A 24,980-nucleotide genomic window follows, 5' to 3' on the forward strand; every position below is an offset into this window, starting at 1 on the left:
CTCACTTCTTTCGGGAGGGGGGGTAAGGCAGTGTTAAAATTTCAATGACACTTAATATTATTTCACATCTGAAATTCAAATACAAATATATTAATTCTGGGGGAAAGGTAAAATATTGTTTTGAAGTTAGCTTTCAAGAAAACTTTTAGAGTGAGTTTTCTTTTGACAATTTTGTTACACATGGGTGGTTTTTATTGCTGATACAGAGTCCATTCTCAGTTTATCAGTTTGGGCTTTGAAGTAAACTCTGAAATCATGTCTTTTAACAATTCCCACAATCAGCTACAGTGGCCAGAAGGCATAGAGTACGAGCCCAGCAACTCAGGAGGCTGAGGCAGGAAGGTAACTAGTTGGAAACCAGTCTGGGCTATATAGTGAGACCCTGTCTCAAAAAACTCAGAGTAATGACAGATAGCATTTAACCTCAAAGAGATGTAATTTGAATATGTGGGAAAAATAGGCTGTAAGAAATATGCACACTGAGCCAGGCATAGTGGCTCACGCCTATAATCATAGCACTCGGGCAGAGGCAAGCAGATCTCTGTGAGTTCAAGACCAGCCTGGTCTACAAAGTGAGTCCAGGACAGCCAAGGTTACACAGAGAAGCCCTGTCTCAAAGAACCAAAAAAAAAAAAAAAAGAGGAAGAAGAAGAAAAAGAAGAGAGAAATACGCACACATATAATAAATAAAATTGAACCAGTCCACATAATGTACATAGATTACATCAATGTCAGTATTCAAAATGCAAAATAAAACTTTTCCTCACTGCTTACTAAAGTGAAGTAAATAAGAGACAAACATAAATGAGAAAATCCGGGTGCCAACAATGAAATTTGTTTGAGTTTTGTGGCATTTGATATTTATTTTATGGCATTTGAAATTTACAGCCAATACAAAAATCTCAGCTTGTGGTTTGTGGCTAAGAATTTCAGCTCCTGTGGATCAGAAGGAGTGTGGCTTTGTTAAGTGCCTCTGCCTCAAGATCTCTTGTGATGGCACTCCAGAGCTGCCATCCCCTTGAAGGCATAATTATGGGAGAAATCTTTGAAACTCACCCAGCGGTGAATAGAACTTTTCTGTTCCTCGCTGGCTGTGGGCTTGTCGCAAGGCTCTTCCCAACCTGGCCGCATGCTGCTCTAACACAAATTACTAACAGGAAGGCAGGGCTTGTTCCCAAGACAAGGAACAGTTCAACCTTGCCTCAGAAGTAACAGTCCATATGCTCAGGCCCCATGCCAGGAGAAGTAGTTGATCATAAATGGTAAGAATAGCAGTGAGCAAGATCTCAGGGGTCCAGAGGTACATATTCGTGCTGGTGGCTATAAAAATGGAAAACAATCAGGCAGTCACTCTGTCCTTCCCTCCCTCCTTCCTTCTTGCCCTCTTTCTCTCCTCTTTCCTTTTTTTTTTTTCTCTTCTATCCTTTGTAATCAACCACACCTATCATCTTGGGAATGAGCATCCTATCGGTCATACTTACAATCTGTATAAAACTTTACACAAACGAGCATTTAAGGCTAGCAGTATATTGTTAAAGCCCTTTGAAAGAATGGTGCTCAAAAATTTTACTACCTTACCAGGCCACAGAGGAAGGTAATGCAGCCAGTCCTGATGAGACCTGATAGTATAGGGTCAGAGGGAAAGGAAGGAGGATTCCCCTATAAGTGGACTTGAGAAGGGGCATGGGAGGAGAGGAGGGAGGGTGAGATTGGGAGGGAATGAGAGAGGGGACTATAGCTGGGATACAAAGTGAATAACTGTAATTAATAAAAAAATTAATTTAAACAATTTTACTGCTTGTGCCCAGTGGTGCCACAACTTTAATCCCAGCACTCAGACAGGTGCATATCTATGAGTTCCAGGCCAGCCTATTAGTTTACATAGTGAGTTCCAGGACACCTAGAGTTCCTGTCTCATTAAAAAAAATTTAAGAATGTTACTTCTTGGAAACAGACTATTTTCATAAACATAATGTCACTAGAATTGCAACCTCTGTATGGTAATGAAATATATATGTAGCGTTACATAAGAAACTTAAGCTAATACATTTTTGAAGTACCTGTATTATAATCTGCACATAAGGATCTGAGACATTTATCATCATATACAAGTTTTCACAACCAGAATTGGATATAGTACGTTCACCAGAGTTTAAAATAAAGTTTCCATTGTGGGATTCACTGTTGCTTATAACATGACTGAAAGCCTGAATTTGCTTTGTGCACTGAAAGTAAAAGCTGTTGGCTACGGGTTGGTGGTGAGAAGAGTCAGACTGCAGTTAGACAAGGGTGGATATTTTTTGAGTAATGGCAATTGGTGAGTTTAACTTAATAAACTTAATAAAGTACACTTGAGCAAGAAAAAAAATTTGAGGCCAGGTCTCACTATATAGCCCTGGCTGGCCTGGGATTCACTGTGTAGACCAGGCTGGCCTTGAACTCACAGAAATCTGCCTTCCTGTCTCCTGAATGCTGGGATTAAAGGCATGTGCCATCACACCTGGCAAAACCACATTTTTAAACATTGTATTGCTTAGCTGGGGACAGGGTTCACACCTATAATCCCAGTACCCACTTTGGAGGCTGGGACAGGATAATCATAACTTCAAGGCTAGCTTGAGCTGCATAATAAGACCCATCTCAAAAAAAGGTATCGTGTTTGCAAGTGAGAGGCTTTGATTGGATGATTAGACTGTGTGTACAGTGGCACAGTGTTGTGTTAACGAGCTACTCATGAAATAGGCAATAGAGGGTATTGCTACCCTTGAGAAGACTCAAGATTGCACTCATATGCTGCATTTGCTAATGTTACCTAGTTGCATAGCTCTGCATGTATACAAGAAATGCACACAAATCTTTCTTGAAATATCTGCCAGATAAACAGGAGCACCAAAGCCCAATGAATGGTAAACTTGAGATTTGTGTACTTTGCTGTATTTAAATTTTACCTGAGAGAAGAATTGAAATCTTTCAAGAGCGAAGTGACTGGTGTTAGCTACTCTGCCATTTACTTTGAGGAGAATGAGGGATGCAGTGAATTGCCAGATAGATAGCATATTATAGAGCGTTACAGCAAACTGATATCAACTGTGACCTCGGTGGTTGTCAGGCTTTCTGTCTCTTTGGAATTGTTCATAGTTTGCTATGTGGGGGAAAAGTTTTGGGAAGGACTCAGCCTGCATTGACATTGAGAACCTCTTAGTTTAAATATCCTGTTTCTTTTTCTGTCGTCCTTTTGGGTATATTTTTAATTGGTGTGTGTGTGTGTGTGTGTGTGTGTGTGTGTGTGTGTGTGTGTGTGTAAGTGTAAGACTTTTCCACTCTTGTAATGAAAGTGTTCTGTATCCAAAGCTTTTATTGACCTTAAAAACTTCAGAAAGGCAAAGGGGATGGACATTGGAAGAGGGAGAAAACAGGGAATAGGACAGGAGCCTACCACAGAGGGCCTCTGAAAGACTATCCTGCGGGGTATAAAAGCAGATGCTGAGACTCATGAGCAGAGTGCAGGAAATCTTATGAAAGAAGGTGGAGATATGAAAGACATGGAGGGGACAGGAGCTCCACAAGGAGAGCAACAGAACCAAAAAAAAACTGGGCAAAGGGGTCTTTTCTGAGACTGATACTCCAAACAAAGACCATGCACGGAGATAACCTAGAACCCCTGCACAGATGTAGCCCATGGCAGCTCAGTGTCCAAGTGGGTTCCCTAGTAATGGGAACAGAAACTGTCTCTGACATGAACTCAGTGGCTGGCTCTTTGATCATGTGCCCCTGAGTGGGGAGCAGCCTTACCAGGCCACAGAGGAAGACAGCCAGTCCTGATGAGACCTGATAAACTACGGTCAGATGGAAGGGGAGGAGGACCTCCCCTATCAGTTGACTGGGAGAGGGGCATAGGAGAAGAAGAGGGAGGGAGGGTGGGAGTGGGAGAGGATGAGAGAGGAGGCTACAGCTGGGATACAAAGTGAATAAACTGTAATTAATAAAAAAATAATCTTTTTAAATTCCTCTTTAAATAAGCCTAGAAAACATTTTTTAAGTAGTTGACATATTTATGTTATTTTGACTATTGTTTCATAAGAGTAACAGAAGACTTTTCAGAAAAACTTGCCTGAAAGTGAGATTCTTTGGAAAAGTAAAAATGTTTAAAATTCAACTGTATGATTTTTCAACTTGCATTTTTAGAAACACGCTTGATTACTGAGTAAACTGCATTAAATGTTATTCTAAGGCAAGTATAACTAATTGCTTGCAGTAAATTTATTGTTGTAAAAGTTTGGGTCAAATGCTAGAAAAGAGCCATATATAGTAAATGTAAATGGGATTAAAAAGAGAATAGAAATTGCAAAGCACAGCATTACTGCACACGTGATTCAAGTGAATTGCCGAGACTAATGTAGTTTTAGATTGGAGAGAAGAACACTGGGACAGAAGTCACAGTTGGGTGTTAGGAGTCATTCCTCTGCTCCCTGCCTATGTGTGGACCTTGGATAGTTCATTGAACCTTGATGAGCCTCCAGTTTTTCAAATATAAAAGCACTTGCTTGCATAACAGATGACTGTAAAATCACATAGGATAGCAAGAGTGAAAACGTAAATTATCATACATGAGTTAGTATGAAGATAATTTCTGTTATGATTTTTATCTGGCCTAGTAGCTCATATGTTTAATCCCATCTCTGGGAGACAAGAAAATCTGGAATTTGAGGCCAGCCTGAGCTACATCGTAAGACTCTGTGTCTAAAAATAAAAATATTTTTAGGGCAAATCATCTATTCTAATACTTAACTCTAAATTCTTCAAAATTTGTTTAGAAAAAAAAATCCCTTTAACCTAAGATCCTTTGATGATGCATCCTTTTGAACCGCACATTCTACTAAGTACAGCCCAGAATACAAAAAGCAAATGGGATGCCTTCAGTTATGCCATTAAACAGCTATCTCCTAGGGAGAACTTGTCAACTACTTATTGGCTGATTGATCTTTTTCAGGTAGTTAGAAATTTACTCTAGGGTTTCATAAGAAAAACACAACTTTCAGTCTTTGAAAAGAGTGTCTAGTTCTTATTTGACAGTCTTGATCTACAGAATGAATACTAGTAACAGCTTGATCGTGTGTGTGTGTGTGTGTGTGTGTGTGTGTGTGTGTGTGTGTGTGATTACCACTACCGCCCACATTTAAAATCTGAAGCAATAACAATGGGAAAGTTCTATGAAAGTCTATAGGTCCATTTATTTTTGTTATCCTGTTTGTTGTTGCTGAAAAACTATAGGTCTTTTAGATGGCTTTGCTACAGGATTAGAGATACCAGTTGTACATATCTATCAGGCCTAAAATGTGTTTTGTTATTCTGCTGGTCAAATCCAAAGAAAGAAATAACAAGTTTGCAGGCCATGGTGACACAAGCAGAGACTAGAGGATCTCTTATAAGTTCCAAGCCAGACAGGGCTGCTTAGTGAGACCCAGTCTCCAAAAACCAGGAAAACAGAAAGAAAGAGAGAGAGAAAGAGAGGCGTGTAGCTCAGTAAAAGAATATCTGCCAGCCATGAATGGGGCCCTGGGTTCAATGCCCAGCTCTACTATTATTATTATTATTATTATTATTATTATTATCATCATTATCATTATCATCATTATCATTATCATCATTATCATTATCATCATCATCATCAGTGGCAAAAGTTAAAGAAAGATTTTAAAATTGGACAAAAACATTTATTCAATTTGAAAGATGAAAGAGAAATAAAATGAAACAATTCTCCTACATAACTGCAGAAACTTAAAATTAGGGACCTTTTTTTAAACCTGGAAATAGGAGGTTTGCGCACAACTGAGGGAGAGTTCATTGAATGAATCCCATTTGTGTACAAGCTATGACTTAATCACTCCAGAAGTGACAGGTGTGGAGGTTTAGTAGACCTTTGGAGACCATGGGAATGCAAGCTAACAGATAAAGATTCTTTTATCTTTTCAGAAAGATATCCATTCAGTGGCCCCATGAGCAGATTCATCCCTTGGTTAAAGTGGGGACTTCCTGCTCATCCTTCCTCCCCAACTCTATCCCAGGATCATTCACTTCAGGGTATAGTTTGCTTCCCACATACACCAACCTGAGAGCCCCCTTGAGGGATGAGAGTTTATTTCTATTTTCCTTGAAGCCCCTGCCTAGCACCTGGCACAAAGGAGGAGCAATCAATCCAGTAGGGAACTTGGTTATGGCCTGACCCAATAGGGCAAAGTTCTTTTCCAGCCTCCTTATCCATGCATGAACCATGACTACTGAGGTTTCCTCTGGGCTTTGGAGCACAGCCAGTTAGTGTAGGAAGTCAGCCAAAGCACAGACTTTGAAGCTCAACAAGCCCAGACCTGAACACCAGTTCTACCACTCCCTAGCTGGGACCTTCTTGGTCCCCTCTGGAAGTAGACCTCCCATCCAGAAAGATGGGATGATGTCTGCCTTTCTTTGATGGCCAGTAATAGAAACTAAGGAATTGGGAACTGCATTATGAATTCTTTTTAATTGACTTTTATTATTTTAATTATGTGTGTATGTGGAGGGGGACATGCTGTGAGTACAGGTACCCACAGAGGCCAGAGACATCAAATCCCTCTAGATCTGGAGTTACAGGCAATTGTGAGCTAGGAATTGAACCTTGATCCTCTATAAGAGCAGCAGGTGATCATAACCAAACCATCTCTCTGGCCCTTATTACGCTAAAGGGCTTAATCTAATGCAAAGCTAGTAGACATTACAAAATAAATAACATACAGACCTGCCTTAGGAAATCTTATAACTCTTAAACAAATAAACAAATAACCATATTAAGTAAGTAACTTGAAGAATGTGACAAAAATGACACAGATACTTGGGGAGTTCAGAGATCAATCAGTGATAAGTCCCTGGTCTGCTACAGGTGGAAGTACTTCCCAATCACTAGCCTGGCCATCTTATTACTCACTTAATACGTGATCATTTGGTTTTAATCTTATTAGTAAGCTGCTAAATAGCATATATATATATATGAATGGAAATAACTAAGTTTTATGTTATCTGTTGACTTAAGTATTTTTTAATGCTGTTTTCTCGACATTTTTCTGGTTTTAGTTTCAGAACTTTAAAGCTGAATTTAACAATTTGATAACCCCAGTATCACTTAATTCTGCTAGTGATGATGTATTTTGGGGAATCAGAGATTCACTCAGGGACTAATTTTTTTTCTACATGTTCTCTTAACTTTACAAATCTTTCAATAAGGGAACAACGTTGGCTTTGTGCTGCTTTACAAAGTTTTGCTGCAGTTATTCTTTGGGGTTTTTGTTTGGTGTTTGTTTGTTTGTTTGTTGCTACACTGAGCAAAGTAAAAATCCTAAGAGCAGGTTAAAGGCAATAGGTTTTGTCCATACATCTTCCAGAAAAGCAAGAACAATGAGGACTGATTTCTACCTTGCATCTTTTTATCCCATTTACTATCTACTTAATGTTTCTGGTGAAAATCCCAATAACCTAATAGGCATAAATTTTCTAAAATTTAAAAGTACCAGTAGTTACTTCTCAACAAGTAAATGGTTAAACTGGTATGTTCATGCCATGGACTATATACAACTCAAGCCAGATGACTACAGAGAAGTGTGCTGGGTTTAAGACAGAGAGAGAAAGAGAGCTAATCCCCAGAGACTATATGCTATGTGATTTCATTCATATAGCCTCCCTAAAGCAGCAAAGTTACAGAAGTGAAAAACAAATTGATAGTTGCCAGGGATTAGCAGGGAGCAGAATGGGAGGATAGGGAGGGGCTCGAAGGCATCATGAGCATGCCTTGTGGGAATGGATGTTGCATGGTTTTTTGTAGCTATGTCACCATCCTGACTGTGATATCTACTAAGGTTTTTTTTCATATGGTATTATTGGAGAAATTGGATATGCTTAGATCTTTGTGTCCTTTTTTATATTACATCTATAACTTTTCCCAAATAAAGACAATCTTTTAAAATAACCATGTGTGGTAGACACATGATTTGTGACTTACACACCAAATCTTTAATGAAACTAAATAGTTCTACAAAAATAAGTAGTTTATGTAACAACTTGTTTTTGCTGTTGTAGAAACTTGAAACATATGAACAAGAATAGGTTGGACTAAGTAGGAAAATGATAGCTACTGTTACACTTCTGGTGTATTTAGTTCTATTTTTCCACAGTGTGTGTGTGTGGTGTGTCTGTCTGGTTTTTTGTTTGTTTGTTTGTTTGTTTTGTTTTGGTTTTTTTTTTGGTTGTTTTTTTTTACCATAATTAGGAAAATGTAAGTTCCATGGTTTTATGTCTACTTTTTAAATTTTTAAATGAGAATTTTCCTATATCTTTAATTCTTTTCAAAAACTATTTTATTCAGCTGTATATTACATTATGTGAAGTGAACATCCTATAGTTTATATAATTATTAACTATTAAATGTATCTTTCATTTATATAAGTATCCTCATATAGAATCCTTCTATTTTTCTCTTTGAGGTAGATTTTTGTAAATGAAATTAGCAAATTGAAACACATAGCATTTAAGACATATATATATATTGCCAGATTACCTTCTGAGGAATAAACCTGACTCACATTCTTACCAATAAGTGCATTTTAATGGATCAGATCTGAGACAAGAATAGCTAGAAATGTCTCCTAAGGGATATTTTATTTTTGTCTGAAATAGGGCTTTTCAAACTCAACACTGACATTTAGGGTCAGATAACTCTTTGTTGTAGGGTGCTGTCATAGACATTGGAGAATATTCACAACCATCCCTAGCCTCTACCACTACAGGCCAGTAGTCACCCTCCCTCTTGCTGTTGTGACAACCCAAAATATCCCCAGGCACTAAGAAATGCCTCTATGGAGAGCGAACTCCAAACCCTTCCCCCAGCTGAGGACCACTGATCTGAAGACTTTTTTTAAATTTCTTAATTATGTATACAGTGTTCTGCCTGCATGTACACCCGCACACCAGAAGAGGGCACATGATCTCATTATAGATGGTTGTGAGCCACCATGTGGTTGCTGGGAATTGAACTCAGGACCTTTGGAAGAGCAGCCAATGCTCTTCTGAGCCATCTCTGGACCATCTCATCTCTTCAGCCCTGATCTGAAGACTTAACTGCAAATGAAGCATTTATTCTCAGACTTTCTTGGTATATACAAATGTGCTGAAGCCTCATGGGATTCTTTTTTATAGAGTATATGTTTGCATATTTTCTATAGAATAAAACAGGTTGATTGGTTCATTAAGGCTATGTAAATGACTTTAATCATGCTCATATGTATCTTTCATTAGTGATACCGACCGTGTGTACTGAGCATGAGGAAATGTAGGGAAACTGATAACACTTCCAGTCTCCTTGCCCTACAAAATGACTTTCCTTAAAATCTCATATGATATTTGGATGAGTCCATTAGGTGTATGTCTGTTAGTTTTCCAACCCTTTGTCTTTGGGTCTGTGCAAGGGACTGAGACAATGAGAATGACTTTGGTTCTCTTTGTATGTACAATTTTTAAAAGGAATAAATATAGTGAGGTCTTTGCTAACTAAAACTGTATAGAAAAACAATCTTTCCAAGTTTGTTTTAAGCAACAAGAGCTCTCAATTGATGGTCTGGGCCTCTCATCTGTAGTTTTCTGTACTGTCAGTTCCTGATAGAATGCCCTTGTATAAAAGGCCCACCTGTGTTTTATTTCTATAATATCAGAAAATGCCTTAGGGTCCTGGTACCTTTACTGTCTAGCTGATGTATTGCTGCACCCATATTTTCTGTCACAGTAGCCCAGTTATGCTGACAAAGTGCTTTAATTTAAATATACAAGCTTAAGCCCACTTTTACAAACAAGACAGAAATGCTTTGTGTTAATGTTAAATGCTAATGTGTTAATGTTAAGAACACAAACACAACATATTCTGCTCTTAAATTATCCGAAGCACATTTAAGCCTCTTTTCCATAAAAACACAAGCCTTCTGAGTGCCAGTGCTCATTGTTATGAAATGCAAGCTTAAGGTTGCAAATGTTAGTGTAGCATTGACTGTGTACTAACAGTTTCTTTTCCATTGTCCCCACAGGAGCCGTCTCTCAGGTGCTGGACAGCCTAGAAGAGATTCACGCACTTACAGACTGCAGTGAAAAGGACCTAGATTTTCTACACAGTGTTTTCCAGGATCAGCATCTTCACACACTGCTAGATGTAAGTCTTGTCTTTTTATTATTATTGGGGGCGGGGAGCATTCAGTTTTAGCAAACCTTTTAATTCCATAGGGGTTTCCAGATCTCCATCATAGCACACCTTTTTCAGTTGCTTTGGATTTTTGAAAAATGGAGGAAACTAGTACAGATTCCAATCTAAAATAAAACATATCTGTAGTACAAATGTATATCCACGCCAGCAGGAATGGGAAAATTGTATGTACTTATATGTATAAATAATTCATGCATGCAATTGATAAGTGAGTTTTTATAGAGTGCACCACAACCCTAATTTACCATTGTATTTTTATTTCTAGTATAACAAATTATTAATCCTAACAGTGATTTCTTTCTAGTGTTTTGAACATTATTTCTCAAGCATGTATACAGAAGCATTAAAACTAATGAGATACTGTGCAGTGGACTAGATTCACACACTCACATATTTAATATCCATGGGACACTGGGGTTTGTAAATTTGGTATCTTCCTCAAACATAAGAGGGTGTTCTGTTAGTAAATTTGACCACATATTAGAACACAAACAAATGAAAAAAAATCAGAAGCTAAACCAGATGTGCTGTCCCCTGCCTCTTTGGAAGGCAGAGGCAGGCAGATATCTATGAGTTTGTGGCTAGCCTGGTCTACACAGAGAGTTTCAGGACAGCCAAGACTACATAGTGAAACCCTGTCTCAAAAAAGAAAAGACTAAAAACAGAAACTAACCATTCATGCCTGCCTTCAGTGTAGTCTCAGAAAGCTTGGTTGATTTCTACAGTGAAAATCTTCTTGGATGGTTCTGATGGTAATAGTGTATTTCAGTTTTTTTGCAGGAAACTATTTCCCTTAATAAGAGAACAAAATTTGCTTTGGGAGGCCTAGAACTATCTGGGACTGCTTGACTCACCCACTGTAAGATGCAGATTACACTAAAGCAAAATATCCTTCACAGGATATTCTATAAAACATTCTTCTTCTAGGTAATACTGTGGTGGGAAAGGAAAAAGAAAAGATCTTAAAGTGGTTGGTTATTTGATGACTATATAAGTATGGGATTGCGGTGGGCATTATTACATCAAAAGTGCTAAAATGTCCTGAAGGAAAGAAACTTTTTGAGGTTTATTTAAGCATTTCTCAGGTGCAAATTTTTTTTCTTTGAAATCCTATAGAGCCCTATTTTGATGAGGAACACTGAGGAAAGCTAAGCTAGAAATACTGTGTGATGCTTCAACTTCACACTGTATGAAGCTATTGAAACAGTTGCTTCTCTTCACAGATTTGATCAACCTAAACCAATTATCAGTTTTCCTCAGTTAGTTTGTTTTGGGGGGGGGTGGTACATATTTATGAAGCTGTGTGGCTACGTGCGCACATGTAGAGGCCAGACACTGATATGGAGCGTCTTCTTTCTCACTCTCTACCTTACTTTTTGAGACAGGGTCTTTCAATAAACCTGCAGCTTTTTGATTGGTCTAGGCTGACTGGCTAGTGAGCTCCAGAGATCCCCCAACATTGAGATTATAGATTACAGACATAGTGCTGAGCCCAGCTTTTTATGTGGCTTCTGGGGATCTAAACTCAACTGCCAATGCTTACACAGTACATACTTTACTCCCCTGGTTTGGCTTTTTATATAGTGCATATATGAATGAGAGCTCACTGATTACTATTACAAACAGTTCGAAATTATGGATGTAGGGGTTGGAGAGAACACTTGCTGTTCTTCCAGAGGACCCAAGTTCAGTTCCCACCACCCACATCAGACAGCTCACAGCTGCCTATAATTCTAGCTCTAGGAGAGCCAACACCCTTGATGACCTGAGATCAATCACTGGACCCCACATGGTAGAAGAAGATAATCAACTTATAAGTTACAACTCTAATTTTAAAATGTAAGGGACCTAGAGAATACAGTTTAGACACAGGCATGGATTGGGCATGTAACTCATGGTAGAACACGTGCTTAGCATATAGAAGATCCTTGGTTTGCTCCTCAGCACTCAAGAGACTAAGGCAGGATGATCACAAGTTAGAAGCTTTTAAAACTTTGCCGTTTCTCCTCCTTCCACGACTTCATAATTTTTATAAATTTAGCGTTCAAGAGGAATCATTAGAATTTGGAGAAAACAACATGAGCGAACCAGGAGAGCATTAGGATTAGTGTAATAAGCCGAACACAGAAAGACAGCTGCAGTGTAATGTCACTTCTCTGTGGGACATAGCACTGACCTCGCAGAAACTAGATAGAAAGAATCATCATTACGAGGGGTGGGTGGGGAAGCTGGTGGTGGGAAAATGAGAAGAGGTTGACCAGTGATCCAAAACGTCCAGGAAGAATGTGGTCTGGTGATCTCCTGCGCAGGGTGGCTTTGATTAACAATATACCAAATAGTTCCCAGTAGCCACAGAGAGGATTTTAAGTATTCTTATCACAAAGAAATGATAAAGGTGTGAGGTGACAGATATACTAACTACCTTAATTTGATTGCTACCCCAAATCTGCATATTAATATATCACACGATTCTGTACAGCTAATGTTCAGTTATTCTCTCTTGATTTACAAAAGGAGGAAAATCATATTCATCTCTCTCTGCCACACTTTGACAACTAGGCTTCAAAACTTCACTCACTGGCTGTCATACCTCTGACTGCTAGCACATACTGCCATTTCAGTAGCAAATGTGATGCCCCTACCTAATTAATATGATTCTGTAGGAAATATTAAGCTTGTTCTCTAAAACTGTAACCAGTAAATGAATTAATAAGACCACAAAGCTATCTATAGGAGTAGCTTAATTTAGATGTTTATTTATAAGTAGACTTTGTAATAGATGAAGTAGTGTTTTGTTTCTGTTTTTTTTAATTTTTATTTTTATTATTAGTTACATTTTATTAACTCTGTATCCCAGCTATATCCCGCTCCCTCATTCCCTCCCAATCCCACCCTCCCTCCCTCATCTCCTCCCTGCCCCTTTCCAAGTCCACTGCTTGGGGAGGACCTCTTTCCCTTTCATCTGACCCTGTTTTATGTTTTGTTTTTAAGTAATATTTGAAAATATTGCATTAGAAATAAGCAAGTGCTTATTTCATATGGTTGACATCTTTATTGTAGTGCTTTACTGCTTAGAGAGAGCCTGGAAAACTACAACTCTAGAGTTCCTGTTTTGTATTTTTGAGGTGACATTAATTTAGTAAACATGGTTGGAATAGAATATTTTAGAACTCAGAAGTTTCCTAAAGGAAAAATGAAGTAGAACTTTTACAGTAACCTGCTGTTACTTGGAGTCTCATCTTGGATTCTGAGAAATGAGTTACATCAGTTTGACTGTGTAAATACATTGCCAGTCAGGAAATGCCAAACTGTTTCTCACAAATTTTGAACTTAAATGTCTGGAATGAGAAGCCTTAAAACTTAAAAGAACTTAAAAGTCTGGAATGGTGGACCTTGGGAGGCAGACCACCAATCTGGTCTTAAAAGAGCCCTCAGCTTTGGCAGGTACAAGCTACCTGTTGATCATCTTTGTACACTCCAGCACTTCCTGGGGCTGAAGATCAAAGTGCTTTTTCCTTTGGGAGTCACTTATTCAACCATTTCTAAGTGGCTAGGCAAAAACTTCCTTGTGTAATGGGAAAATACTACAAGAAACAAGATACCCGAGAGCTAGATTAGCTGTTTCTTTTTAATGTAGATATTTCAGTATACCATTAAGCTTGATATGGTCACCTCTTAAGAAGCAACAAGAAACAGATACAAATAGCAATAAAGTAAGGGTTGTTCACTCCTTTTTATGTACTTTTTAAGAGTTAGCATATACTGATTGTACAGAATAATCAGTTCCATGTGACATTTTATGCACTGATTGTTTAATTCCCCATTATCCTCTATTGTCCTGCAACCTTCGTCCATTGTTCCCATTCCTCTCCCCACATAGCCTCCTTCTACATTTGTGCCTTTTTTTTAAGTCTAGATTCTGCATGTAAGAGAAAAAAATATTATTCTTCCTCAACTTATTTCACTTAACTTGGCACTCGCCATTCTAATCCTTTTTCCTGTGTATGACATGATTTTAAAACCTTCTTGTTTTAGAGAATATTTATATACTACACTTTATTTATTCATTCAAAGGATCATCCACTCTTAAGCACTCCTATTCATCATTATACTGGAGGTTCTAAGCAATTCAGTAAGGCAAGAAAAAAATTCAAAGCATGAAGGCTGGAAACAAAAATGTAAAATTCTCCTCTCAATATCGTCCACTGTCAATATTGTATGGTAAATATGTGTTAGGAAAAACTAGCTTCTCAAAATGCTAATCACAGAGATTTCTGCCTTGGTTCTTTCTTCACATAATTTCTTTTTCTGGATCCCAAGTTGGTTCCAATATTCTCTATCATTGTTAAAGGAATTCTCTATCATTCACTATCTTCTGTGAATGTACTATGGACTACAGGGGGTTTATATGGTTCCTGTTTGTTTGGGAGGATTTTTTTTTAAGTGACTCTACAATAATAAAATGATACTATAATACTAAATCAACTTGCTCCAGTGTCAATGTTGCCCTCTCTGGGTGACATTCTCTTTTTTTGTATTTTACTTTCTCAGAAGGCAAAGGAATCTTCCAAGAGCCTCTGAAATGCAGTAAGCACTGGTTCTTGATGCGAGTCTCAAGGAAAAGAGGGATCCTTCTGCAGAAAGGAATGTGGTGTGCTCCATTACAGAATGAGAGGTGGCCTGTAATATTAGCAGTCCAACAACACAACCGCTTTCTTCTCATGAAACCCCTTCTACCAGACTTGGTGTTTGTTTCTTTTTAAATTCATTTTTGCTACTTACTATGGTTTCCAAGAGTAATCCTAACGGAACATTAATATTTTTTTTAAGCAGCAAAAAGAGAGTAAAATTTTCTTTAGTGCAAATATTTTTAGCTATAACCATAGATATGGAAAAACAATGGAGCTAGCAAATGAGGTTTTAACACTTTAAAAAGTGTAAATATCACAGTGTAAATATCTCATAGTTAGGCAAAGTCTTGTATTTAATATCAAAAAAGTGCCTTCTCCCAGAAGGTTTTGTTAAAACTAGAGATAAAACTCAGTTGATAAGGGTGCTTGTCTGGCATGCTTGAAACACTGGATTCCATCGCTAGCACCATATAAATGAGGTGTGGTGGTACAAGCCTGTAATGCCAGAACCCTAGAGACTGAGGCCGAAGTTCAAGGACATCCAGTTTGAGGCCAGCCTAGAATACCCACACCCACCCCACCCCTTCCTAAAGCGAAAAGAAAAACAAAAGAAAAAAAGAAGAGAATAGAAAAGAACAAAAAGGACCTGAACTGTCAGATGGGTCAGCCTATAAGGGTGCTTGCCACCAAGTCTGAGCACAGATGAGTTCTATTCCTGAGACCCACAGGATGGAAAGAGAAATCAACTGCAAGTTGTCCTCTGATTTCTACTTGCATACCATGAGCCCAGGCAAATGCACATATACAGTAAATGATTTTTAAAGGCCTTATTAAGATAAGGGCTGCCTATTTTTTTTTTCTTACTCAAGAATAGGAAGTGTGATTTGTTTCTTTCTGACGTTCATTTTAAAGCTAATTGCCAGCTCAAAACCAACAATCAAGTTAGGTCATCTGAGACTAATGTTGGAGTTTGTGAGAAAAAGCTGCCAAATCAACAGACATCACCACACTGGTCTACTGGTCTACATTGTTAAGCTACCAAAGGGACAGCTTTTTAGACTGAGCTGAAAGAGGTCAAGCAGGTTTTAGTTTCTTAAATCCCTGCAGTGCAATTCCAACTAAAACTGAAACAAAATCATCACCGTACACACACAAATAAAATCTCCCCTCAAACAAGGGTTTACATACAAGCAGCATTTACTGCCTTCAGGAACTCTTCAGTTAGCGCAGAAGTACTGTTCTTTCAGTCATCTTCACCACCCATGGCAAACTTCAGTCCTGGCTTTACTTAGAGCGGCGTGGCACTAGACATGTGAGCTGCTGCTTAGGAGTTCAAGTATGGAGACAGTCCCCACGAACAGGTGGCTTAAGCCAGCATTTCACTGTTAGCCTATTAAGCTAAAGCTTTCCTGACACATCTCACTCAAGAGCTTCCAGCTGCTCTGTACACAACACTCTCAGTCCACTTCCAGTTCTAGCTATTCAGTATGAGCTGGGCCCTACCCAAGGACAAGCTAAATTCCAGGCAAGGACTCTCCTTGCTTTACTCCAGTCACTAGATTCTGCAGTTTAGCATACTTTTTTGGCATGAAACACAAGTTTAGTTTAAGATTTCTAAACGGTACTTTATTTATTTGTTTTCTGAATATTTGGAGGGAAAGTTAAAGCATAAATTGTAATGGTGCTGTTCAAAGAAATGGAAGTACCCCCTTTCTAATGTGAGCAACAGAGAGTCATAAACATGACTAATGTTTGAATGTTTTCTTTTTAACTATTCAAAATAAACTGGGGGCTGTGGGGGCTGAAGAGATGGCACAGTGGTTAAGAGTAATGTCCTGTTCTTCTAGAGGACCAGAGTTCATTTCCCAGAACCTGTGCCAAACAGCTCACAAGCATCTGTAACACCAGCTCCAGTGGATCTCACACCATCTTCTGGACTCTATGGGTGCCTGAACATATGTGGAATACACTCAGACAGATAGACAAACACACACAGAGAGACAGAGAGAGAGAAAAAATATATTTTTTTTAATTAAACAGATTGGAAAACTCTGTAGTATATAAGTTTTTAGGGCAAAAAGGTAGTGATAGAATAGGCAAATATTTACTCCATAAAAGAAAAAAAAACACCCTGGTAGTTTTTATATAATTTTGTAAATCATGGAATCAAAATTATGCATAATCATTGTTAGATATGTAAGACATTTTTCTTGTAGTTTATATATTTATAGTTCCTTTTATTTTTTTTTTTGAAAATGCCTTTTAGTTTCTACAGTGTTTCTTTTAGAACTTTGTGGGCTATTTTTGCACTATCTCATGTTTAATATTTGAAAGGGCCTTTCATTTTTGATTTTGCTTATATTGAAGAGTTGGGTTTCCCCTGGCTGTCCGGGAAATCTTCACACAATCGTCCTAGGTAGGTGTTGAGGCTGAAGATCTCAAGTTAACTTGGGCAAGGAAATAGAATTTAGATCTCAGAAATTTTCCTCCAATTTATAAATTTAAAAAAATCACCTTAAAAATTATCATTTGAAGCTGCTTATCTGTTCCCTATATCTTAGTATTAAGATATACCTTTCCCTAACATTTTGCTGGATTTCAAATGTATTAAATGGGGAAAAAAAGTCCTTTTGCCTCTCAGTCTCAGTTCACTAAGGTGTGATATTGGAACTTGGTTCTTGTTCTCCTAGCTTCTGCACACATTGTTCACTGAAACTCTGAAGGAAATTTCTAATAAGCCAGCCTGCCCCTCATCTTATCACTGTCCTTTCATACACTCTTGCTCATACCCTTATTATCTGTCTTTCTAGGACTGCAGGCACACTTCATCATTTTGCAGCTAAATATGAACTTGAATGCCTTTCCAACAAGAAGTTGCTACCATGTCTTTAAAATAAGTGGTTGCTAATGAACTTCACTAGTCTCCGAAGCTCTAGAAGCCTGTTTGTTATTTGATCCATGCTTAGAGTCTTGTTCTAAAAGTTATAATCTTGTCTCAAGTGGAATAATTCTTTTCCTTTGATATGGTTTTCTCTGTGCAAAGAAAAAAAAAAGACAATGGGTTATACAACCCAGGAATAGTTATTTCATAGTGTCTTCCCACTAATTTTAATTATAAAATATTGAAAATAGATAAGGAATAAATACCTAAATAAGAAATATGTGATTAAAAAAAAAAGCAATGATCACTTCTATTTGAGAACTAAGACATCAGGAGTGAAATGTAATGGTGTATGGTGTTTAAAAAAAGAAGCTTCATTTAATGCTTTACAAGTAAATTTAAAAGACATGACTGATTTCATCTATCTCTTGGAAAGTATGTGCTCAGGAGATAGGAACTAAATATTACCACCAGTTTACTCTGCTTTGTACCATCTGCAGTGTCAAATGCAGCTTCTCAGTGGAACTCTGCTGACTCTCCTTGAGACAGAGGTGAAGTGTGTCCATGCAGCTGTGTGTGGTCATAGCTGACCCAGTGCCAAAGACTAGCAGGGAGCAGGCCTGTCTGGGAGGGCTACTGTGTGAGACAGTCTGTTTCCTTTGCAGATGTTCACATTTCCTGGTTTTTTGCCTTGATTCTATGTGTGTGGTTTTATAGACACTGCTGAACTTGGGTAACAAATTTCTTTAGAAAAAGAATGCAAACACCCTTGTTTTCCCTCTAGGAATAATTTATTAGTATCTTCCTATCTTTTCCCCAACTCCTTCAGCATGCCAGCCTTATAATATGTTTCATTATCTTCAGATTTAAATAATGCAAATGACAAAAAGAAATATATTTTGGAGTTACCAGGCTACCTTGAATTTATGTTTCAAGAGCAGAATTTGCAAGTTATCACCCTCAAGCCAAATCCAGGCAACCACTTGCTTCATAAATATTTTACTGAAACACAGCCATGACACTGGGCGGGGGTGGCACACACCTTTAATCCTTGCCCTTGGGAGGCATAGGCAGATTGATCACTGTGTGTTCAAGGCCAGCCTAGTCTACAGAGTCAGTTCCAGGACAGCCAAGGCTACAAACAAAGAAACCCTGTCTCAAAAAAAAGAGAAAGAGAGGAGAAGAAGAAGAAGAAGAAGAAGAAGAAGAAGAAGAAGAAGAAGAAGAAATACAGATGTATCTGTTTATTTTTAATAGCTGCTTTTATACAACACAACAGGTTTAAATAGTTACAGAGACCAGATAGCCCTGAAAATCTAAAATGTTCCTATTTGGCCAAGATAAGATTAAGATCTTAATATTACTTAACCTAATAAAACCAGCATGTGATTGACTAATACATTCCATATCATATGTAGTTTTTTTTCCATGATCTATGAATAGCATTTTCTATAGTTTCTCTTCTAAATATTACTAAAAGCATCCCACTAGCACAGCTTGTTAGTTGCTAGGTATTACTGAATTCTAATACAGTACAAAGAAGGTCTGCTGTGAGACAGAAGGCCATGTTTCCATTCCCTGCTGCTCTGGTTGTATAACCCTAAGTGCAGCATTTCACCTGACTAGACATTAGTTTTCTCCTCTGTGTTGGTCAGCTTTCAGTTGCTATAATAAAGTACCTGAGATAATCACCTTAAAAAGAAGAAAGATATATTTTGGCTCACAGTTTTAAAGGTTTCAGTCAGTTCTCCCTATTACTTTGGGCCTGTTGGAAGGCAAAACATCATGGCAGAAGAGGCTGCTCACCTCAGGACATTCAAGAAGCAAAGAGGAGGGAATGGAATACTATTATCTATCTACTTCAAGAGCACAGTCCCAGTAACTTATCCTACAAGGCCCCACTTCTTAAAGATTCTACTACCTCTCACTAGTGCCAAAAGCTGGCAAACAAGCCTTTTAATACGTAGGTGCTTGGGTGACATTTATCCAAATTATAGCATTCTCTTCAAAATGAAGGAATAGAATAATTGTATTGCAAGTCAGATTGAAAGATACACAAAAGAATTAAATAAGGCCAAAATGTTTTTAATTTTAGGGGAAAATATTTTAGTGTGCTAGCGGGATCAAGTAGAAATTATATCTGGTTCCTAAAGAAACAAGCTAAAATAAGTATTCCCACTGAGTTTATTTTTGTGTGGTACGCTACATTTTTTTTTTTTTACAAAAATGTATTTATAACTTCTACATACAAACTCAAATGTTTATTTTTGGGGAAAACAATTACAAAACACACACTGTGTCCTGATACCTTATATTGGAGAACTCAAGGGTCATGGAGAAGAAAAAGAAGCTCTTACACAGCATGTTCTATAATCACGCACATTAGACAGCCACTTCCTTTTCAGTCATTGAAGCCCTTGGTATGGCAGGCATCCCAGCGTTGGTGCTGTCCTGAGTTGCAAATGTACAGCTTTAGCGTTGTTGGCATAGGCTGCATCTGGCCTCAGCAGCACACCCGTGTCTTCTGTCCCATGGTGTTACCCCAGCCCCTATTTCTGGGTCTTCTTGCTCTGTGCAGGCAGTCCTCTTGGACAGGACTCCATCAGAATAGCCTTGGGCATGTTGCCCTTGCAGACATTCTTACCTTAATATATACTGCAAGTGTGGGCTATCCCAGGTGAGGCATGAAGAAACAGACACTAGTCACTTTTCACTCAAGACCTAAAATATCACTTGTTGAGCCTCCTTGAGGATCCTATCCTTCCTAGTGTACCAGTGTGGGCCTGTAAGCTGCTGCAAGTTGGCAAGCCCTGTACAGAGACCAAGGCAAGGAGCTCGCCTGTCTGGTCCTTCCGGTTCCCATGCAAGCTTTTCTGGAAGGTCCTCTACCCCTGACCTTGCACAAGGGAAAGTTCCTTCTTCAAGTTCCCTTCTCAAGAAGAAGGGGGAGGGAAAATCAAATCTGTGCCCTCCTCAATTCTGTGACTCTTATACATGTCAGGCTTCTGCCTCTGTAGGCAGAATAAGACCTAGGCCGGGTGTGGAAGGAACACTGACTGCTGTGCAGTGAGCCTTACACCAGCACAGGAAGCTTCCTGGTAGACTTGGTGCTACAGACTTCCTGTTGGGCTTAGTCGAAGTTTGTCTGTCTGTGTGTCTGTGTGTCTATTTGTACCAAAGGCACTGTTCTGTTCTCTTCATCTGTAAAGTGGGAATAACAGAGGCACCAGCCTTGCAATATTAGCTGAGGTTAAGTGGGTGCATTTATATTATGGTCTTTGACTAGTAATTAGCATCTAGTAAGTGCTCAATAGAAGAAGCTGTCATCATCGTTCCTAGTGATGCAGGTTGAGTATCTCTTATCTGAAATTCTTGAGAACTCGTGTTGTTGTTGTTTGTTTTTAATTTGAGGATTTTTTTCCACTTTTAAATATTTGAGTACACATAAGAATAATTTGGAGTTAGGACCAAAGTCTAAACATAAAATTCAATTATGTTCCATATAGAGCATGTATAGTACACACAGCCTGAAGATAATTTTTAAATTTTAATTATTATTATTTATTACAATTTATTCACTTTGTATCCTGGCTATGGCCCCCTCCCTCCCTCCCTCTTCTCCCCCTATGCCCCTCCTCTAGTACACTGATAGGGGAGGCCCTCCTCCCCTTCCATCTGATCCTAGTCTATCAGGTCTCATCAGGACTGGCTGCGTTGTCTTCCTCTGTGGCCTGGCAAGGCTGCACCCCCTCCAGGGGGAGGTGATCAGAGAGCCTGCCACTGAAGATAATTTTATGCCACATTTTTAGTGTGCTTAGAATTTGACTGCAACTCCTCATGTGAGGTCAAATGTGGAATTTTCCACTTGTAGAGTCAATTCAGCAATACAGTGGTTTCAGATTTGGGAGTATTTCAGATGTTGGAGCATTTCTGATTTTGAAGCATTTCAAACTTTCATTTTTTTCTGTTTTTCTCTTTATTAAAAATAGATTTTCCCCACACATAATATATCCATAAAGTTTCCTGTCTCTTTACCCCATCCAATCTTTCCCCACCTCCTCTCCCATCCAGATTTTTGGGGATAATAATAAATATATATAATCAAATAAAACAAAAACTAACACATCAAAATGGGACAAAACAAACAAATAGAAGGAAAAGAGCCCAAGAGAAGGCACAAGAAACAGATTCATTTGTTTACATACTCGCGAATCCCATAAGAACATTAAAATGGACTGTAATGTATATACAAAAGACCTCTAGGGTAAAAAGAGAGAAGAAATGAGAAGAGGAAGAAGAGGAGGAGGAAGAGAAGAGAAGAAATATTTTATATATGTATATAATAGGTAAAAAGTTAAAAAGGGGTAAAAGGAAAAGCTCTGACAAAACATTTTAAGACAAGAAACCTCCAAAGATGCCATTGAGTTTGTTTTTTGTTGGCCTTGTACTGTTGGGCATGCAGCCTACACTTAAGAGTAGTTTGTTTACTCAGTGAGACTCCCTTAGATGAAACTAAATTGTGGGCATTTTCTTAATCTATTTTATTGAGTTCTTATACCTCTACCTCTCTTCCAACCTTTATTCCAACCTAATCCCTTCCAACCCCCCAACACTAGGTAAGAGAGAAAGAAGGTTAAAGAAGAAAGGAGCCGTAGACCTTTATAGGCTACTTTCTGCTGATTGGGGGACATAAAGTTCCTTGACACAAGTCCAGTCTCCATAGTCAGAAGAGGCAGCAATCTAGCCATAGCAAACACAGCAGCAGGACAAACAGGCAGCAACAGGAGGAGTAGCAGCTGCCACAGACCCTCTCAGGGCTCTCCTCTTTATACCCTCTCCAAAATCCCCAGACTTAAGCTCTCTGTAGCTGGCAAAGATCACACCCCTGCTAGTGCATGAGGCAAATCATAATCTCCTGCTGTGAAGCAGCCTCTTACCCCACACCTCGGATTAAAACGAAAACATAATCATATAACATCACTAGAAACCAAGATTCTCACTAAACTAACTTTTCACTTGCAAGTGGTTATCAATCGGAGATAGCTTCTGGGTTAGAGATTGGAGCATGTGTCCACTTCTACTTTCAGCTCTAGGACCCCATCTGGGGCAGGTCCTATGCAGGCCCTGCTGTCTCAGTCTCCATTGAGTTCATATGTGTGTTGATCCTGTTGATTTGGAGAGCCTAGTTTTATGGTGTTCTTCATCACCCTCTGGCTCTTAACTCTTTCAGCCCCCTCTTCCATGAGCCTCCTGATCCCTGAGGAGAGAGATTTGATGGAGACATCCCATTTAGAACTGTGTGTTTCAAGGTCTCTCTGTAATTTGTGACTATGGGTCTCTGTATTTGTTCCCATATGATGCAGGAGGAAGTTTCTCTGAGGATGGCTCAACAAGGCACTTATCTATGAGTGTAGCAGAATATCAATAGGAGTCATTCATTGATATTTTTCTTTTTTAAAACAACAGTATTTGGTTTTACCCTAGGTCCCTGGCCTCTCTAGTCTCAAGTTCTTAAGTCAACCAAGCCATGTGAGATATGAGTTCTATTTTGTGGAGTGGGCAACCAGAATGACTACTGTTAATCAAAATGTAATACTGGATAGAATATTTCTTAAACAAACTAGCCTTGGCTGGAGAGATGGCTCAGAGGTTAATAGCACTGTCTGCTCTTCCAGAGGTCCTGAGTCCAATTCCTGGCAACCACATGGTGGCTTACAACCATCTATAATGTGATCTGGTTCTCTCTTCCGGCCTGCAGGTGTACATGCAGATAGAGCACTCATATACATAAAATAAATAAATAAATCTTTATTTTAAAAAACCCACGGAGCATATAAGAGTACCTATATCAGGTCTGGAGTGAGGCCCAAGAATGCCTCCTAGACACTAGCTAGAAGTCTTCAAGACAGCATACTGACATATAGTTCTTAGATGTTAGCTGAGTCAAAGCCCTGAATGCTGTGCCTAGCATCAAGAAAAAAAAATTCTAAAAGAAACGATAAGAGCTAGAGGATTGTACTTGACATAGTAAGACCAGGTTAAAAATCAAGTCTCCTGTTTCAGGAATTAGGGGGTGTTTGTTGCTCTGAGTAAAAGTTAGTGTTCATTTATTAATTGTGTAACTAGCAATCCTAATTATATTTGAAAGTCTTGGAGGCAGCGTCAGAAATAGTCTTTGGTTAGGAAAAAGGTAAAGCTTTTTTAGGTAAAGAATTTGCAGGGCAGACAGTGTAAAGGGACAGTGCAGTAAACATAGAAAGCCTTGAATTAAGTTTGCTATTCTTTTAAATGGCCTTGAGATCTTTCTGTTATTATTATTCATCTAAGTTCTTTTTTATTTTGGTTTTTCAAGACAGGGTTTCTTTGTGTAACAGCCCTGGCTGTCCTGGAACTTTGCAGACTAGGCTGGCCTCGAACTCACAGAAATCTGCTTGCCTCTGCCTCACAAGTGCTGGGATTAAAGGCATACACCACCACAGCTGGCTTCATCTAGCTTTTTAAACTTTTGGTTATTAATACTTTGACATCAGGGGAAACTAAGTGTCTTTTAAATTACACTTCTACTTGTGTGTGTGCACACACGTATGCACATGTGTGAACATGCCACAGTACATGGGTAAAGGTCAGAGGACAAATTGTGGGAGTCTGTTCTCTCCTTCCACCATTTATGGGTTCTAGGGATCAAACTCAAATCATCAGGCTTGATGGTAAGCACCTTTGCCCGCTAAGCCACTTTACTGCCTCAGTAAATGGTTGTTGGTAGTTACTGTTATTCTGGTTTTTGATACAGAGTCTCTCTATTATGTAGCTCCAGGTGTCCTGGAACTCACTTTGTAAACCAGGCTGCTCCTAAACTCACAGTGATCCACCTACCTCTACTTTCAGCGTGCTGGGATTAAAGACATGTACCATGCCCAGCGCCACTAAATGTATTTTTTAAATCTTTTTTTAAACCGTATTTCATTGAGGGAATAATGGGAGTATTCATATGTGGATTTTAGAGGACAACCTTCAAAAGTTGGTTCTCTCCTTCTACCATGTAAGTCCTGGGAATTGAGTTCATGTTGACAGGCTTGGTGGAAGGTGTCTTTATATACTGAGCCATTTCCCAGGCCCACTGCCCATATATACTGCTTGATTTTGATAACACGGTGTGTGTGTGTGTGTGTGTGTGTGTGTGTGTGTGTGTGTGTGTGTG

General features: G+C 38.7%; 1 protein-coding gene across 10 annotated transcripts in view; it reads left to right on the forward strand.

Moving 5' to 3' along the window:
- The window catches only part of Cask (calcium/calmodulin dependent serine protein kinase), a 376,056-nt gene that overhangs the window by 290,094 nt on the left and 60,982 nt on the right, over positions 1 to 24,980 (forward strand). For all 10 annotated transcript variants that reach the window (XM_055599508.1, XM_055599513.1, XM_055599507.1 and 7 more), the window contains one exon: positions 10,098 to 10,219. In XM_055599508.1, the coding sequence (XP_055455483.1) occupies positions 10,098 to 10,219 (122 nt within the window). The remainder of the gene's footprint in view (positions 1 to 10,097; positions 10,220 to 24,980) is intronic.

This window comes from Psammomys obesus, unplaced genomic scaffold, assembly GCF_907164565.1.
Source record: "Psammomys obesus unplaced genomic scaffold, mPsaObe1.curated_primary_1811, whole genome shotgun sequence".
Taxonomy (NCBI): domain Eukaryota; kingdom Metazoa; phylum Chordata; class Mammalia; order Rodentia; family Muridae; genus Psammomys; species Psammomys obesus.